General features: G+C 40.8%; 1 protein-coding gene across 1 annotated transcript in view; it reads right to left on the reverse strand.

Moving 5' to 3' along the window:
• Positions 1–540: 540 nt before the first annotated feature.
• The window catches only part of ush2a (Usher syndrome 2A (autosomal recessive, mild)), a 191,107-nt gene continuing 172,256 nt past the window's right edge, over positions 541–19,391 (reverse strand). The window contains exons 73-92 of the mRNA XM_079217420.1: positions 15,680–15,761; positions 15,428–15,573; positions 14,634–14,975; positions 14,084–14,445; positions 13,575–13,944; positions 13,066–13,347; positions 12,777–12,946; positions 10,901–11,231; positions 6,219–6,425; positions 5,922–6,014; positions 5,360–5,505; positions 5,061–5,187; positions 4,540–4,630; positions 4,268–4,444; positions 4,089–4,172; positions 3,688–3,829; positions 3,380–3,467; positions 2,245–2,310; positions 951–1,151; positions 541–681 (exon numbers count right to left, since the gene is read on the reverse strand). Coding sequence (XP_079073546.1) covers positions 589–681; positions 951–1,151; positions 2,245–2,310; positions 3,380–3,467; positions 3,688–3,829; positions 4,089–4,172; positions 4,268–4,444; positions 4,540–4,630; positions 5,061–5,187; positions 5,360–5,505; positions 5,922–6,014; positions 6,219–6,425; positions 10,901–11,231; positions 12,777–12,946; positions 13,066–13,347; positions 13,575–13,944; positions 14,084–14,445; positions 14,634–14,975; positions 15,428–15,573; positions 15,680–15,761 — 3,600 coding nt within the window. The 3' untranslated portion in view covers positions 541–588. The remainder of the gene's footprint in view (positions 682–950; positions 1,152–2,244; positions 2,311–3,379; positions 3,468–3,687; positions 3,830–4,088; positions 4,173–4,267; positions 4,445–4,539; positions 4,631–5,060; positions 5,188–5,359; positions 5,506–5,921; positions 6,015–6,218; positions 6,426–10,900; positions 11,232–12,776; positions 12,947–13,065; positions 13,348–13,574; positions 13,945–14,083; positions 14,446–14,633; positions 14,976–15,427; positions 15,574–15,679; positions 15,762–19,391) is intronic.

Raw genomic sequence — 19,391 nt, forward strand, 5'->3', positions numbered from 1 at the left:
CACACATGCAGAGGGCTAAAACAGTGGTTCCCCCTAACCAGCACAAAGCATTTTTGGTTGCAAGAACAATGTAATACACAGCGCTGTGTCTCAGTGTCTAATTTAATATAGAATATATACAATTCAGTTTAAGAACTTACACTTATATTATTGAATATTTATTAAATTTGTGCATTTTTGAATTTATGCTAATTTTAAATATGTATTTTTTTAATCTCAAGTACCCCCATTTGAGAACCACTGGGCTAATATATATGCGAATATAGTTTGACATGACTGCTGCAGTAAAACAGTTCCTCTCAGGTATCACTAATAACTAATACTTATTAACACCATAACAGTGCACTGTGGACATAATCAAAACAATTATTGTTCCTCAATGCTGAACATTAATTTAAATGTATTTTTAATATGTTCTAAATCCTATTTCAAGCATTGTAAGTTGTCTAAATAATACTTCCCAGTCCTGTTGGGAGCCCTGTCTGTCCTCAGCTACACTGAATACCAGGTATGTATATTTTCCAGTCTTGGTTTGAAACAAGGTCTGATTTGCGACTGTGAAACCTGATTAGATGTCACGTAGCGATCTTAGAGATGAGTGTCAGTGAACATGGCTTGTTCTTGTTTTTTTACAGACCCTAAGGCCTTGATGGCGTCTACAAACTCATCTTCCTCCACATACTGAAAAAGAACACATGAGATCACAATTAGCTCTTGAGTAGTTTAAAAAGCCTACAACAATAAATCTTTTCACAGAAGAGTTGGAGAGTCTTTTACTGTACTCGACTGCCAGCTTCACACAAATGATTTCTCAGAACCTAAATGAATTAGTCACCTTGGAGTAAATGCACCTGGTATTCCTGATAGAGCTGTTACTATAAAACAAAGTCTGTCACGACTGTAATTTCAACATATAACATAATTTAACATAAATATATTTCCAGCCTCACCAGTCCAGAATCATGTCCCATTGGGTTGTCCCAGCTTCCTTCCTCCATCATTAGTGACTTCCTGTCAATTAGCTGACTGACGCTGCGGTGCAGGGAATGCTGGGAGTAGGCCTGGCTGAGGTCTGTTTGGCTGGGGACCCGAAGCACAGACATGGGGCTGAACCGTGAGCCGCTACCGACGATCTTTGTGTCTGTCAGACCCTGAAGAATAGTTTTTTTTTTTGGTCAGATTGGGAGTTAAAAGAACATATTACAAATCATATATATCACTTCATATTACTGTAAAACCATTTTCTCATGCATGCTGTAGTTTTAAATTAGATTAAGAGAAAAACACACAGACACACTATCATGTTAATTGTTATAGATTTCACTGCCTTACTACTCACCTGACAAGGAAAAACCTGCAGTGTACACTGAAGTAGTTTTGTAGTAGTGTAAATAATACATAATCTTATCTTTGGTGCGTGGGATAAAAAAATGCAAATGGATTGTCCCTTTAACTGCAATTCTTCCCAAGAAGACTTTCTAACTTAAAACAAGTTAAATATTTCATCCAATAAATATGTTGTTTCAAAGCTCAAATGCAGCATTTGTGTGTTCTGGATATTATTAACTAAATCAAGAAGGAAGTGAGGTAAATATATTCATGACTCTGTTGCCTCCCAACTGGAAAATATATATTCAAATAATGTTTCACACAAAAATATTATATTTGATTTATAGTTTGAATTACAATGTTTATCAGCTGTCATTGTCATACTATCAACAATCAACAGGGGGCAGTACCCAGCAAGGATTGGCCCATGGAAACACACAGGAGAGGGACTGAGTTCAAGATTCACAAAAACACAGCAGATGCACAAAAAAATAATTTTCTTGAGCCATACAAAAGATTTAAGATATATATAAGATATTATTTAAGATAATGAGACAGTTTTCATTTGCAGATGAACTAGTATAAACTCTGGCTTCATGGTTGCTGCTGTAAACCTTGGATATATCAGATGATATCATTTGTTGCACATATAAAACCAACAGACTGTACAACATATCTTACCTTTATGATAATTCATCTTATTACACACACACGTATAGCATGCATTCACAGACAAAACAGACATGCGTAGAAAGGCACCCACACAAATTCACAATCCCATACCTCAGTGTACACAGTGAAGCTTTTAAGTATAACGTTGCTGCTCTCAACACAGTCTGCTACAGTGTCAAACTGCAGGGGGACAATAAAATAAACATTTAGGGTTTTGACAGTAAATATAGAAAACAGTCTTACTGTGGGACGATCGTAGAGCAGCACAGAGCTGGAGTGATGTTTAGAGCACAATTCAGGACAGGGCCTCTGAGAGAGAGAGAGAGAGAGAGAGAGAGAGACAGAGAGAGAGGAGGGGGAGAGAGAGAGGGAGACAGAGAAAGAGAGAGACAAATAGAGAGAGAGAGAGAGGGAGAGAGCGAGGAGGGGGAGAGAGAGAGGGAGACCGAGAAAGAGAGAGACAAATAGAGAGAGAGAGAGAGACAGAGAGAGAGGAGGGGGAGAGAGAGAGGGAGACAGAGAAAGAGAGAGACAAAGAGAGAGAGAGAGAGAGAGAGCGGGGGGAGAGAGAGACAGAGAGAGAAGACATATAAAAGAGAAAAAAAAGAAGAATGAAAAAGAACAAAACATTTTTTTTTTAAATATGTGGGAGAAAATCAGATCAAGGAGTAGTAAGAATAAAGCAATTAATCAACCAGAGGAGAAAGTTGGATCATTTAGTTTGAGTAACAGTGTTATTGATAGTTATTGGTAATGAGTGATCTAGGACATATACAGGGATGATGTCTCGATTTGGAACAAACTTAAATATATTAGAGAACATGTTCTCATTTCTAAAATCCTTTTTTCATAGGCATGATAAAAACAGCTGTATAAACCTATTTCAGTTTGATTTATGTAAAAACATCAAATAAATGAAAACGTTAGTTCCAGGTTTACTGCTACGTTTACTCCTTGTGTCGGAAAAATTTAACAAGGGCATACAAGTAAAAATACAGTTAAAACTGAATCAGTGACTCAGTGGTATCACAGAACCTCATTTCTATTCAAAGAACAGCTTTCTAGTAACAGTTGTTGTTGCAGCCCCCTCTGGTGGAGCAAAAATTAAGACACAGCTGCTCTTGCAAATGATTTAAATAAATGTGTGCAATCTGTAGAAAAAAGTGTTTTGATTAAGTTACCAAGTGAGTTTAAGAAATCAAACAAAACACTTCTGAAACAGTCTTGTTTCCGCCTCTGTTTTATCTCCCCTAACTTTTCTTATGCTTTTCCCTCTTTGTAAACCCGACTACCTCTCTCTGTCTCTCACTGCAGTCTGCACTTTCAACCACCTTGTCCCTTTCCTTCGATGAGCACCTTGCTGCTTTGCTCCTCTCACCATGTATGTCTCTCCCCCAGCCTTCCTGGTCTTCTGAAGCATGACCAGCGGGGGGCGCTCCCTGGCTGATGGATTCTTCCTCAGGGCTCTAAAGGGGAGAAAAACCATCCACAGCCTTTTGTTCTTGTTTTTATTTGGATTAATCAATTTCTACATAGAGTGTGTTGCGCTTTGTAAAGACAAGTTATGCTCAGTTTTATGTCTCAGTGCAGTTCAATATTATCCAGTGCAGAGTACCTGAGGGCAATAAATTCTACTCTATCGGATGTATGTGTATCTTTGACACGCTGTGTATAACATTCAAATACCTTTGTAGCACGAGGCCCAACAGCAGGGCGAGCAGAAACAGGCCCAGCAGGGCTAACAACAAGATGAACCACAGCTCAGAGTAAACCGGTGTTGCTGACATGCTGATGCCCTCTTTACCAACGTCTTCAGGCTCAGGAGTACCTGCAGAGAAAGATAGATACGTTATGAGTTTAACTATTTGATTCATTCCATGTACTGCTCGAGTATTTATCTTTCAATTAGCTTACTCTGTCTATGTATTATAGTGTAATGTTATAACATTTGACAACATTTTTAACAAAAAACACAATGGCAAAAACAGATTCCTGACTCGCTGAGGAACATTCTGATTCAGGTCAGATTTTTCCAGAAATGTGTGTGTGTGTGTGTGTGTGTGTGTGTGTGTGTTTGTGTACGTTACCTAGGCCTGTTGCAGGGCTATATCTGATGGTGGGAGTACTGGCGCTGCCACTGTTTGTGGTACAAGTCACTTGAAATGAAAGAGCTAAGGGAAGAGCGACAGAGAAAATAAGGTCCGTATCAACCTATGTCACCACCTGTTATAGATTTGTAAGTGGATACGTATGTATATGTTCTCACTTTTCTGTGAGGTGCGTGGAATATGGAGATAACTGTAGAAACCAGTATAGACCCTCAGCTGGCTCTCTGTCACACTAAACTCCTTCAGGTACCCGTTGAGGTAGAAGGACCCCGTCCAGTCCAGCCAAATAACTGTCAGGTTGCCGTCCACTGGGAAAGGAGACACATACTGTGGGGCTGGAGGGATAGAGAGGGGACACGAGACACTTTGGTTGTATGCTTATGTTTCTTAAGACTGCTTAGCTGGCAGAGTTTAGGGACACATTTGTTACCTTCACTGAGTGTTGTTACAGCAGTCCAGTTGGAGGCAGTGCTGCCCATGTTGTTGAAGCAGGCAGCTCTCAGCTGATAGGTGGAGTATGGCTGGAGACCTGCGCACATTAGTTCAGTTGTTTATTCACACAAAATACACAACACAGACAGACAAACAACAACACTATGCAAGTACCTCATGAAGTCTTTATAATTAGCGGTTATCCTTTTTTGATAAAGGCCTGCAGTCTATTTCAGTTCAGCTCAATTATTCTTACTGACATCTATCACTTACCTCCTAGTCACGGTGTTTGCTCAAGTCTTTATTGATCTCATCGTTTTGTATTATCAATGGGTCACTCACTACTGGAAGTTCTGAATTGAACTGCTTTTACACATTAAAACATGATATTATTGTGGTCATTGTTCCTCTTTCTTATTCCAGTTTTGTTACTGTTGCAAATTTAACTTTTACTGTAAAGCGGGCCAGACAACTTAGTGATATGTATTTAAAAAAAACATCTTGATTTGACATAACCACGGAGTGACCTGTCACGTTGTAGCTCCTCCTTTTGCCAAAGAAACTGATTTCTATTGGCCCTTCAATGCAAGGGAAGGGCACAGGCTGGGGAGGCTGCGGGCAAGGTGATCTGAGATGTAGTTCACAGCTGGAAACAGAGACAAAGAAAGAAAGAGAGTAAGTGAGTGAGAGTGGAATGATGGTCTGTGTATTTGCTCATGCCTCCTGTCTCACTCATTAATGAAATCTAAATGCCAACTGTTTTTTCAGTATGTTGAAAATACACTGAACAATGTGCACTTTATATGTTTTCTATGAACCTTTCAATAACTCCATTAGGTGCCAGAGGCTCGTCCCATTCCAGCTGAACAGAGCGGGAGGTCAGGGTGACGGGACGAGGCGGAGGCTGCTGGGCCGGGGGGGCAGCCAAGGTGTGGAGCTCACTCAGTGGACCCTGGCTACAGCACTGCAAATGTTCAAAGCAGAGTGTTCAAAAATGTCGTATTTCTGAGTCAACGAGTACTGTGTCATCTCAGAATTGATAGAAAAATTACAAACACAATATTTAAAAACATTTAGTTCAGGGAGTTGTTTTGCAATTAAAAGACTAACACCAGTACCTCTGTTCAAGGATTCAACAGTAAAAATATCACAATAATCTAAGGTAAGCAGAAAAGTGAAACAACTAATGCAACATTGTGACTGTAACAATCTCAAGCCAAACAATATAATCTCCAGATTACTGATAGTATTCAAACTGGTGATCATCTTTTCTTTAACAGGACTATTTCAAAGCAAAGCTAAATGGATTATCATCCAATCAATTTATTGTATTTATAAATCTGTCACGGGCTGTTATGTACTCGTACATATTACTATTACCTGATAACAGGTGCAGGCCTCTACTCCTACCCAGTACTGAGTGTAAGAACGTAAACCATGGAGTGTTTGCTGTAAGGATGTACCCTCTGAGAGCTACAGGAAGGGGAAAGTAAAAGGGTGAGATATGTTAAAATTTTGGGTAGTCATATAATTGAGGAGCAAATATTGGATCAGGAGGTAGAATTCAAAATAGGAGAGAGAGAGAGGAGGGAAAGAAAAGGGCTGGGGAGGAAATAAATCCAACTGAGGAACTCAAGTTATTAATAGGGGAATGTTAAATGCAGTATTATACTTCACCAGAGTGTAGTTGTTGTGGTTCACTGAGAACACTCTGTAAAGGCTAACAACCCCATTGGGTCGGGCAGGAGGATGGATGTTCACTAATGCTGAGGTTGCTGAAACACGCAGGAAAATAGGTGCGCCTACACCCTCAGGTGGGGCAGGTCCTGTTCGCCCATTGGCCCAAGTACTGGCAGAACGACCGGCCGAATTCACTGCCCACAGCTGTCGGACAAAACCACATGTAAGTTAATAATATGATGACGACATTCAATTTACATATATAATTGATGGTGAATCATAGACAAAGTGAGAGTCAGACTATTTTTCTCTCAAGTCATTGGGATTTTTAGGTGCATTTTAGTAACTCTTAATGATGAAAGCTTCTCTTAATTACCCGGTCTCTACCAGACCACCAAAAGGATATAAGTCAATTCATTGGACCATCCATCAAAACTACCATCAGCAGTGAGAGCAAAACCTTTTCAACATGCAACCCAACACGAACATATCTGCATGACAATTACTTTTCACCTTCATCAAGGAGTTATTCTCACACACACACACACACACACACACACACACACACACACACACACACACACACACACACACACACACACACACACACACACAGTAATCTTATTTGTGTGCTTGTGTTGGGTATAATTAGAGGGTGTACACAGCACAGGGTCAGGCAGGGTGGAGATTTGCATGTGTAAGTCATCTGTAGCCTGTCAGAACTAGTGCAGAAGGCAGATGGATGGGTCTGAGCTTTACTTGTGAAAGTGTGTGTCTATTGTGTGTGTGATGTGTTGTTTGAAGGTGTGATGACGAGTTTTGTGCGTGTATGCTTGTGCATGCAAGTGTGTTAAGAGTTGAATTAACCTCAATAATAGTCAATTAGGCTGTGATCAATCAGGCTGATTGATCTAAGTGACAGCACAGATGGACTGAGATGGGAGAGGGGAAGGAAGAATGGAAGATGGAGAGACTGGGAATGAGGAGGAGGACAGGAGGAAGGGTGGACAAAGCACAAAGAGAGGAAGCAGGAAAGATTTTGAGCTAAGCTTTGTTATAATGTTGTGGCTCCAAACGTACCTGCTGAGATATAGTTGGAGATGAGATTGTTTCTTTCTTAGTAGGAGTTGCTTCATTGTGTGCATGCAGATGCATTCAGATATGGAAGAGGCAATATTTATAGTCACTTATTAAAATCACGTCACACAAACACAACATTTTAGTGTCTGATCCAATAATCTCAAAAAGGGACAGACACATCTGCCCTTGAATGTGTTTTTGGGGTAATATGTATTATTTCTTTGTGACTTGACTAGTTTCCTACCAGGACTCGCCCACTGGCCCATCAAACTGTCTGCTGCTTTTAAAGGGGATGAGAGGATCTGATGTGATTGGTCATTGTTGTAGTGCACACCAACTCCATCAGCTCATACTGAATATTTCCTGCTTGTCTACTTGTAGCACATATTTTTGCTGCACCTTGTTTGTGTTTCAACCTAAAATCTGAATAAAATTACACACTGGTGTATTAATGGTGCATTCAGACTGACAGCAACCTTTGAGCAAAACACTGCAAGGGTCTGCATTGATGTAGGTTGTGTTGGCTATAGGGTGCTTGTACGAAGAATAAAAACAAATCTTTTTTGTTTACATACATACATTGATTATTAATACCAGGTAGAACACCTTGCAACATGTGTTTGTGAGATTGGACTAACTTTGCGATTACAGTCACCGGCACTGAGTTGAAGGAGAAAATGATTTCAGCCGTAAAACTAAATCCTGCCTCAAAGAAGAATGAATGCAGCGGGTCGTCTGTGTGTATGGCTGGTAAGCCTTCAAACAGGACTTGCTTGAAGGCTTACCAGCCATACACACAGACGACCCGCTGCATTCATTTAGTCCAATCTCACAAACACATGTTGCAAGGTGTTCTACCTGGTATTAATAATCAATGTATGTATGTGAATGTATGTGTAATGTACATTGTATGTCTTATCGGTGCATTCTAAAAGTGCAGGAGAGCTCAAAAGCTTCAGGGAAAGGATTTGTCTCAGATTAACAAGCTTCGATAATAATCAAATGTAGTTATAAAGAGATAGAATGACAAATTAAAGAGAAAATCCTCAAGAAAAATAAAAACAAACTTTTGAGTGTCACGGATGTCCTATACATAGTTTTTACATTCTGAGGAAAACTTTCCATTGGCTAAATCTGGCATCATAAAGATGTCAATTCATTGTTCCTGCTTATACACAAGTTAAGTAATGTAAATACTCTTATCATGATATAAATAGCACATAGGGAGTGAATCTGGCTTCTAAATAACTGAGTTTGTATTTCTTCTGAATGTGTCTGTATGTTAGCATCTTATGTAATTATGCCAATAATGTCCTGATTGTCCCTATAATTGTAACGTTTACAACTTCTAATCAACAAGCTATTTCTGTATTGTAATCACATTTACAGCCGGATATTAATGCAACGGGGTACGTAGAAAGGATAAAACATGTCTGGTTAAATATCCAGAAGGAAAAAGGTGAAAGAAAAAGTTTTATATTACATTTGTAATTTCAACTCAGGAACTGCGGCTTGACTTGTTGCTGAAAAGATTTTCAATTAAATTAGCTCCTGCCATCACATACCATTATAACTGCAGCAATGACATATTTCTACCCAGCAACAACCATGTTCTTCCCCTAGTAGCAACACAGTTAAAGCGTCAACGTGACGCAACACTTTTGAGCTTGATTAAGAAGTTTGTGCCACATAGACAGAATGGAGAGAAAAAGTTCAAAACTAAAGTCAGTCCAGATCACCTTGCCCTTGATCCAGTGCTAAAAGGTAGAACTCATCTCTTCGTCCTTATATCATCTGCAGACTTTTTACTGCTTTCTCTCGTCTCTTGTCCTCTCTCCTCCTATTGGGCCGTGGTTTGGCTTATTAGACACAAAATAAAAATATACCCCGTTAGCTGCCATGGCAGCAAATGTGCCGCCATGGTAACAAACGACTTCAGGAAGCTACCGGCGAGTGTTTGAGCATTTTTATTGGACGGTTGGACTGCAGACTCAATTTGAGAGCTCTGATAGGACAACGGAGCTACTTGGCGGGTGCATCTACTTGGGGTGAAGGGGCTAAGTTGTGTGAAAGTGGGCAGTAATTAAAACCAAGCATAAAGCTGTCAATAGAAGCTTATGACCCAGTGTAATTAGCCTAATATGATTTCTCTCTCTGCACTGTGGTGTGCTAAACTGAACTGACTTATCGTCCTTGTGTACGCCTGAAACACAGAGAGAAGGGATGAGAGCCAGAGAGGTACATAGACAGATTAACAGCTAAATAAAAATAAAGTCAGGCAGATAGATAGAAAGACAGACAGGTGGGTAGATAAAAGGATTGACTAGAAGATTGGTAAATAGACAGGCAGACAGAGAAAATATAGATTATTGTTGTAGATTGAGAGAAATTAAATATCCAACAGTATCTTTGCTTCTCTGTCTGTGACACTTGCATATCTTTACATGCACACACAAACCACCACACAGAGTACTAATGTGTGCACGGACATCACACACATAACAGCACCTTGTCCATGTACCGCACTGACACATCCTCAGGGGACGTGTAGCGGTCACCATTAAAAGGTCTTTCCAATACAAGCTCTGTTACCAAGGGGGCTAACAGTTAATTCGATTGGCTGGCTGGTAATCAGGAAGTGGGGTGCTCTGAGGGCCCAGTGATTAATGGCTCTGTTGCCCGCCCGTCATCTCCCAAAGCTCCTCCCTCCCTCCCTCCCTCCCTCCCTCCACCTGTCATAAATTAGGACCTCGTAAATAAAGACGGCACCACAATCAGGCAAACTCAATCAATTACACAGGTTCTCTGGCCTCAGCTCGTACGTCTGACAGGCAGGAATGCTAATGTTATTGTTGCTTCCAAAGGGCTAGCCTGTCAATTAGCGTACTGCACAACAGCATGAATATTATGGACCCCACCATTTAACACCTGTCGGATTACCTGGTTGTGTGTGGATGTCTGTGTATGCTGCGTGTATGGATAGACTGAATCAGTTGAGTTGTGTGTGTGTGTGTGTGTGTGTGTGTGTGTGTGTGTGTGTGTGTGTGTGTGTGTGTGTGTGTGTGAGTGAGATATCTGTGTGTGACTGAACTTTTGTAAAACATTTCATGGTGAAAGTAGGCCACACCTTCCTTGTGATGATCACATCTGATCTAGACTCCAAACGAGTTTCACAGATCACAATAAAACATTTAACTCTGTTTCTACATTCAGTGCAGAGAACAAGAAGTTTTCCGAAATCAGTATATGCAGAATCCATTTGGACAAGTTGCCCTTCAGGTTTAAGATTCAATCCTATTTTCTTGATGAAATACATCAATTCTATTTGTTTTTCAAGATAAAAAATGTCTGTAAAATGTTGATTTATCCTTTTTAATACAAATAAGAAAGACAGTTAAAAACCTCAAGGTTGCATCATAAAATCCAGGTCAAGTTTGCGTTTTTAGTGACTATAGAAGGATTGGTTTCCATTTCGAATAAATATTAGTTCAGTCAGATGAAGTTTACCAGGACTAATCAGTTAGCATCAAAACACAAACACACACACACACGCACACACACACACACACACACACACACACACACACACAGCATTGTACCTGGTACTGGTATACAGTATACGGCTTGAGTGCTTCATCTTTGCAAGTAGTAGAGATATTCCTGTAAACAAGTGTTGCTGCATCGCGTCTGCGGATATCAGTGGTTTGGTCCAGTCTCCGGTACACCTCGTAATGGAGGACTCTACCATTTGGCTCAGCTGGAGGAGACCAGGTGAGCAGAAAGGTTGTCTGTAGGCCTGTGTGCATGTCAGGCTGAAGGTCCAACAGTGGCGCTGTTTGTCCAGCAGGGGGAGCTTCCAGAGTGAGTATAGATGCCCAGTCACTCGAGGAGCAGCCCAGCGCAGTGCATGCCTCCATCCTCACTTCATACCTACATACACACATATTAGCAGACTTTTAAAAGCAATAATTAGTAAAGTTATTGTATTGTGAGACCATTGTGGGGAAAGAACACATGTAACTTAGATACTTAAATACATCTTTGATTGTGATAAGTACAGTTTACACAAGACTTACATCTGGAAAACATCCACTGACAATCAGCTAAATACCTTACAAATCTGTGAGCTATTTGAAGTGTTTAGATGATGATATGACTTGCTGTCTCTAGAAAAATCACAGATTTGGTCAACAGCATTTAAATTAGGGGCTATACAGAACAACCATTATTAACAAACAGCATTTTGCATCTATTTCTTAAGTCAGATGTATTTAGAAATGTATTTGGGTGGACAGTAAGAGTTTTAGACAACACTTCCAGAATGTCCACCATGTTTTTCCCAGTTAAAAAAATTACAGTCCAGCTACTGGAGCAGTGGTCCAATTAAAAATCACGTAAATAACAGCATGTTTGATATTATGTCTGTCTCCACCATATGTCCATTGAGCCTTACCAGACTACAACAAGACAACCAACATCACGAGGTAACTCATTTGGAAGATGATAGAGAGGAAATACAGCATTTGACTTGTACAGTAACTGACAGAAGACTGTATTGGGGTAAAACAGCAGTACAAACTGCACAGTGATGTTGTACATTTTTTAATCCTTGCAAGAATACTTGTTCATGTGGAAATAAAATATACAAGCCATACAAATAGTTTTTTTAAAGTAGATAATTTGCTCCAGTAATGAAACAAGTCAGTCCTCTGGATTTTGAAAAATATATAATACCAGGCTGATTTTACCCTCTTTTTCCATCTCAACCCTCTATCCTTACTAGCTTATATAAATTCACTTAAAGTTCAATCATTTTAAAATATATGTTAAATTTAGCGCTGCAACTAACAATTATTTCCATTGTCAACTAATCTGTTGATGATTTTCTTGATCAATCCATAGTTGTTAGGTCTATAAATCATAATGTTTTCCAAAGCCTAAGATGACATCCTCAAATGTCTTGTTGTCAATTTCCTATCAAAGAGGGGTAAATGAACCAGAAATGAATACTAAAAGCTAGAATCACATAATTATTTTTATTTCGAAAAAAAGAAGAAAAAAAATAGTTTATAGACAATTTATTTAATATTTCACCAGCTGTTTTGAAACATGAATTGATTGATACAAGAAAGGGTTATTAATTGAGTGAAATAAGAATGAGGTGAACCTAGCTCTTGTACCTAGCTCTTGTACCAGTGTTTTTTTTGTTACCAAGAGATGGCACTCTGTTCCCTTATTATGTGGTATTCCTCTCCATATTTTCTTCATCACAGTATTTATTACACATGGAAATAGGAACCTGTTTTGTTCAGTTTTTTTCTTTTAGGAATACAGTTTGAATCTTCAACCTTCAGCTTTTTAATAAAGAAAAAAAAGTACATACGTATTTTATCCTACTACTACATGTACCATACATTTCATCCATAAACTGCTGCATAAAAAAGTTAACCATGGTGGAGATCTACTTTGACTGACCTGTGGTAAGGAGCCAGTCCATGCAGAGTGGTGTGTCGGTCAGAGAAGTCACCGTCCTCTGGAGTGAACACAGTGCTGGTGATTCTGAGTTGGACTGGATCTCTTTGATACACAGTGTAACCGACAATGTCTCCATTAGGACGGGCTGGAGTACTCCAATCTACTCTCAACTGGAAACACAAACAGCATAAACATTTCAAACAACCATTTAGAAACAGTAGGAAGATAAACCATGTTTATGTTGTGATTCACCTGATATTTATTAGGACTGAATAGATGGATGACTCACCTGGCTTGGTCCCAGAGGCGTCAGTGTGGGAAGACCGACACCAGAAGGAGCTGACGAGTGAGTCTTTGCTGTGGCTGCTGTGCTGCTCACGGCCCCTTTGCTGTTGTTGGCCCTTATAACGTAGCTGTATTCTACACTTGGCAACAGTGTGAAGTCGTGGTAATGGGCCTCAGTGCCGACATAGATAACTTCACCATCTCTGCGGAGTTCATAACCTGTGATGATGCCATTAGGGTGCTCCGGTGGTCTCCAGCTCACCTCCACTGACTCTGGGCCAGTGACCTTAAGGGAAAGGTCGAAGGTCACATCAAACAGAGCTACAAGTAACACAACCCATTTGAAAACTCAACAAATCTTACCCAAATATAATTATAATAAAAGAGTTATAATAAAAAGGGTTCTACTTGATTATTGAATATACAGTGCTGATGAAGTTTTGGCTAAGTTCTAATTGAAATTTCCACCTGGTTAAAGAGGTTTCACTGGAAGTCTAAGATAAACAAACACACCTTAAGAGTCGGGGTGGGCAGGCCAGTGGGATGAGCCTCCTCAGTCACTATGGACATTGAGGCGCTGGCAGTGCACCCACCATTGGTACAAGCCAAAAGGACCAGATGATATGACGTGTGTGGCCGCAGATTCGACAACACTGTATTTAGTTCTCTCCCATGATACGTTTCTTCGTTGTTCAATTTCAGCACATATTCAGTCACCTCTCCATTCTGTGTCAGTGGTTTACTCCAGGAAATGTTTATACTATTGGATGTGATACTCTCCGCTGTGGGAGCTTCCACTGTGGCAGGTGGAGCCTCTAGAGTTGTGATGTTTGTATAAGGGCTGGTGATGCATCCCTCGGATGTGCAGGCTATAATTGAGTAGCTGCAGAAAAAAATAGATGAGAATTAAAGTCTAATCATCTCAAAACAAATTAGCTTGAGTTTATTTAGAATCCCCACAGTAAGCATTCAGGTTAGTTACTTTGAGAAAACACACTGGAATGAGTAAAAGCAAGCAATACCTATGTGTTGAAAATGGCAGGAGGTCTTCGTCGGTGTAGCTGAGGACAGTGGGGTCAAAACTAAATGAGAAACTGACATTGTTCCTCTGAATCCTGTAGGACTGAAGTATCCCGTTAGGCTCCAACGGAGGGGTCCAGGACACCAACACCTCACTGGGCTGGCCTTGGAGGTAACTCACTTTTGGGGGAGCTAGACCACGAGGAGGGGCCTGTCTGGTTGTCACAGTTACCCAGGGGCTGCGGGTGTGTCCCGTGGGGTTGTGAGTCCGGACACTGAATTGGTACTGTGTCCAGGGACGCAGACCAGTCACTGTATACGAAACGGAGTCAGCATGTTGTGGGGATGATTCTCTGAACAGCACCTGTTGCGGATAATAAAGGTTGATGAGTTGTACGGTGGGAACACAATTTTGTATTTGATGATCTCCCATTGATATGGATAGAAGTGGCACCTTGCTATTCAATCAGGATAATGACAAATGGTCAAAGAGATCATGCACTTTAAAGTCACTGCCTGTAACTTGAGAAAAGTGTGTTTAATTTCACTTACCTTTTCCCTTTCAATATCTTCTTCATTACTCCTTTCATTCCCCACTTCCTCCAAAATTCTCCCGATCAAGTAATACTCTCCAATTGGCCCGTTGGGCTGGGAGGGAGGGCCCCAGGTAAGTGCCACACGATCTGGGCCAATGAAGAGAGGCCTGGGAGGGGGCTGAGAAGCAGGTGGAGCTGCTGCTGTGGTGACATGCTGGGGTGGGGTGCGTGTGCAGCCGGCTAAGGTGCAAGCTTCAAGAATCAAAGAATACATGGTCCATGGCTCCAAACGACGAAACAGAAAGTTGCGCAATAGTCCACTGAATTCCAGGTTCCCCTCACTGTATAAGTTGTACATCTGGAAAGAAAGAGATGGAAATCAGGCAAGAGGAAAGAAAGGTATGCAGTGGGAGAGGAAGAGAGAAAGAGAAGACGGATTGTAGGTGGGTTAACACAGGACATAGTTGGATGAGTAGAAGGGCAAAGATGCCAAGCAGGTGAGAGGAAAGAAGACGAAATAATGTCATACTGTAAGTATGTGGTGCAGGTGCAGGTGCAAGTATATTCCTGTACATATGTGTGTCCATGTATGTGTGAATGACTTGCTGAATTACATGGGTATATTATGTGTCTTGTAAGTTGGTAATTTACGACTGTATGTGTGTAAAGTATTGGTATCTATCTGAGGACTGTGTCTTCTCCTCTGAGACTGATTTTATCTGAGGAGCACCATGCTCCGTGTCACTTGTGCAATGCTGTGTATACACTTTGGTATGGGATTTGTTTTTTTGTAGTATGTATTGAATATACCGTGATTATTCCATTTGGAGCACTTGGCTGATCCCAGATAAGGAGCAACGCCCTGCCCTGCTCTCTCTGCTCCACTGTGAAGTTAGTCAGGCCAGCCGGAGAAGCCTCCAGGGTCCTAATGGCAACCCATGGACTGGACACACCACCTGAGGGTTGCAAAACATCTATGCTCAATGGAGTAGGTCAGTGGTTGGTGCTGATATCATCTATTCCTAATATTTAAAAATGAGTTACTGATCATAATCAACCCACCTGCCTCGTTCACAGCTTCCACTCGCAGACTATACTGGCTGTACGGTTCCAGACCATAGACTGTTGCTTCTTGGACTGAACCCTAAAAGAAAAAGAGAGATGCCGAGGTATGATTGTAGGGAGTGGTTGTAGGGAGGAGGAGATATGGAAAAGAGGGAAGACAATGAAATGATTGGGCAAGAGTTAAAAGGAGAATGAAAAAAGAGCAGAGATGGAAATAGCAAAGTGAGTAGCATGTCATAGCAAGAGAAGGGAGAGAGTTAGTTACACAAACAAATCCTGCATGAATAAAAACCAGTGCATTACTCATTAAATTGGGGAATGAAAAGGAACACTGAAACAATGGCGAGCTAAGATGACATGACAAGGGATTTGTGATATCAACATTTCAACATACAGGCTCTTCCATGGTAAAGTAAGTAGACACCAGAGAAGTGAGAGAGCCAGAGAGAGAATGGCAGGCAGACGGCCGTCCCTTGTGGGTGAATTCAAAGCTTCCAGATTGAGTGTTTATGTCACACATGCACCCTTTAATACACACACACACACACACACACACACACACACACACACACACACACACACACACACACACACAGAGTGAGTCTGCCAGTAGCTTTAGGCAGTGGGACCCAGCCCAATACCCTGGCAGACACAGGGGCAGTGTGTATGTGTGTGTGTCTGTGATACAGTGGGAACACCATTTACTAATTGATAAGAGACACACTGTGGTTTCAAAAGGCCCTGGCGTGCGATGACATGGTAGTCAGGGAGCCTCCAGGACTGCCTGTTTGTTTATGACTGTGAGCTTTAAAGTCGCTATGAGAGTGATGTTTCTGTGTGTGTGCTTGTGTGTGTGTGTGTGTGTGTGTGTGTGTGAACATATTTGTGTGATTGCACAACATAGGAGGCTGTATTTTTTCATGTATTGAGTCTACAGTGTCTGTTCAGGATTGTATGCTTTCAGTTAAGCAAGCATATGTAAAGAGATTAACTGGTAACCCACTTCAATGCAGCAGCAAGAGGATCAAAAAGCTCCAATTCAAGCTGAATCAAATGAAAACCCTGACAAATCACCGTATCCTGGCACCAAGGATGAACTGTCTGAACAACAACCAGAATGCATGTATTCACTGTTTTCATGTCTGGGAGCCAACGTGTTTTTCATCCACAGTAAAATAGGATTAATAAGCCCCTCGACACCTAGACACAAACTAAATCCTCCTGCAAATCACAGCACTTCTCAGTAGAGAGAGAGAGAGCGAGGAGAGAGAGGGGGACAAAGAGAGAGAGAGAGAGAGAGAGAGAGAGAGGGACAATGAGAGAGAGAGAGACAGGGATGGAGAGAGACAAAAAAGAAAAGGTGGTGAAAGTGAGAAAAAATGGCTGAAAGAAAAAAGAGATTGGAATGACATGAAGTATACATAAGTAAAGCAATGTAGGACAGACAATTAGAAAAGAGGGATGAAAAAGAGAAAGAGGTGAGTAAGTTAATAACTGATGAGGGAAATAAAAAAAGGAGAGACAGGAGGAGGGGGGAGTGTGAGAAAGTCTACGACAGAGAGAGATTGAGTGAATTGGTTAAAAAAAAAAGATGGAAGAAAGCTAAAGTGGGAGAGAAAAAAAGATAGATGTGGCAAAAGGGAGAGACAGATTAAGTGAGCGAGAATGAGAGATCTCTCTACCTTAAAAGCCAGTGAAATATGTGAGGCATGTGGCCTATAAAGCGGTTAACATATGCACATTGTCAATAGCAGCATCTGGCGCTGGCAGCTTTTATAGGAGCATGGAGACTCTGCTACACGCCTCTAGATGGCAATACATTCAAACACTTTATCACTGAAACACACCACATTAACGGCCTCCGAACACTCATTCAACACACACACACACACACACTCAACAATCAAGCGCTATGAAATTCACCAGCTCAGCCTGTTAAGAGCACACAAACAGGCACATACAGATCCGCAGACAGGCAGTAATCAAATGGTGCAACACTAAAACTCACTCCTATTACATTACATTAACAGCTTCCTTCAATAACTATTTCTCTCTCATACATACACATGTGCAGAGACACACACACAAAACACGTTCACAGTATCTTATAACGCACATACTAAGGAATATGTAGGCAAAAATGACATGAATAACAGAGACAAGATCAATTTAAGAGTATAGAAAATTCAAAATAGAAAAAAAGTTGGAATATGATACCCCAATCTTATATTTGTGCTTTCTGTTATATATTATACCACATTTGTACTTTTTGTATACTATAGAGCAATTGACCTTGAGTAATATTAAAAAGTCATTGTTATTAAATGGCTGTTTTATTTTGGCTGTTTCAGCATCAATGGTGGGGATAGAGCTATATTGCAATTTAGCAGTAGGTATTTATTTCCCTGTAATACATATATCTGGTTCTAGTGAAGGATTTTATATTTCTGCTGCAGCATTAGCAAAATGATATCTGTAATGATTGATCAAGCTGCTTTTGATAAATGGTTGTGTTTCTGTTTCGGGAAAAATGGCCAACCTATGAAGACCACATGAATAGCTACAATGTAAAAATATGAAAGCGAAAGGTTCTCGTCAACCTAAATTCAGTGAACATGTGTGTGGATGATCAAAGTAACTAGTTAATCATGCCAAATTCAAAAGAACAGAGAGGGAGCAAGAAGTCAGGAGAGAGAGAGATGAGGGAGGGTTCAGAGAGATTTTCACAGATGTAAAGGAAAAAAAGTGTAAACAAGACAGAGGGAGAGAAACGGAGACAATGATGGGAACGAAGAGAAGAGACAGGAAGAGGTGTCACTAATTTATACATTAAAGAGCCCTCAGATCTTACATGGTTCAACACAACTTAGCATTAAGGGCAAGAAATTTATTCAATCTTTTATTTCCTCTTTCTGTCTTCTCTTTGGTGTGTGAGCTGAGCTAAAGCAGGGGTCCTCTGGAAAGTGTGTGTGTGTGCGCCTTGTGCAAATATATCGGTATCTGTGTTTATTTGTCTGCATTTGCATGTATCCTAACAAGACCACATCTGCATGCATCTTTTTTTGTACCCGTGTGTCCCGAGCAAGTGCACAGCTGTGTGTGTGTGTGTGTGTGTGTGATTTTCAGGTGGAGAGGCATGGTGCAGCCGGGGGGACAGTGTGTGATACTAATTAAGAATAACCATGTGTATTTGTCAAAAGAATTATGCTGATTATCTCACAAAGGCCCCAGCACTGGGCCCCGCAGAGAGACAGAGACAGAGAGACGGACCAGCATTAGCATATGGCTACACACATGCATGGACGTACACACACAAATGCTCTCTCTCTCTCTCTCTCTCTCTCTCACACACTCACACACACACACACACACACACACACACACACACACACACACACACACACACACACACACACACACACACACACAGGTAAAAGTAGTAAAAGTGAGTGCCTAAGAACATACATGAAAGAAGCATGCCTAATGATAGGTGATTGGGGTCCACTTGGTCTGCCATCGGGATGTTTCTCTTCACAGGCCTTGTCTGGCCTCTCTGCTCTGTCTTATTAAGTCCTGGAGAGATAATAAAGCACCCTGCTGTTTCACCTGTTTTATGTGCCTCAGTTCTTTCAGTGTGTGGTCAAACATGCCATGACCAGAAAAGCTCCAATTCAAGTCAATTCAGCTCAATTCAATTCTTTAGTCCAGT

The sequence above is a fragment of the Taurulus bubalis genome (genome assembly GCF_910589615.1).
Source record: "Taurulus bubalis genome assembly, chromosome: 4".
Lineage (NCBI taxonomy): Eukaryota > Metazoa > Chordata > Actinopteri > Perciformes > Cottidae > Taurulus > Taurulus bubalis.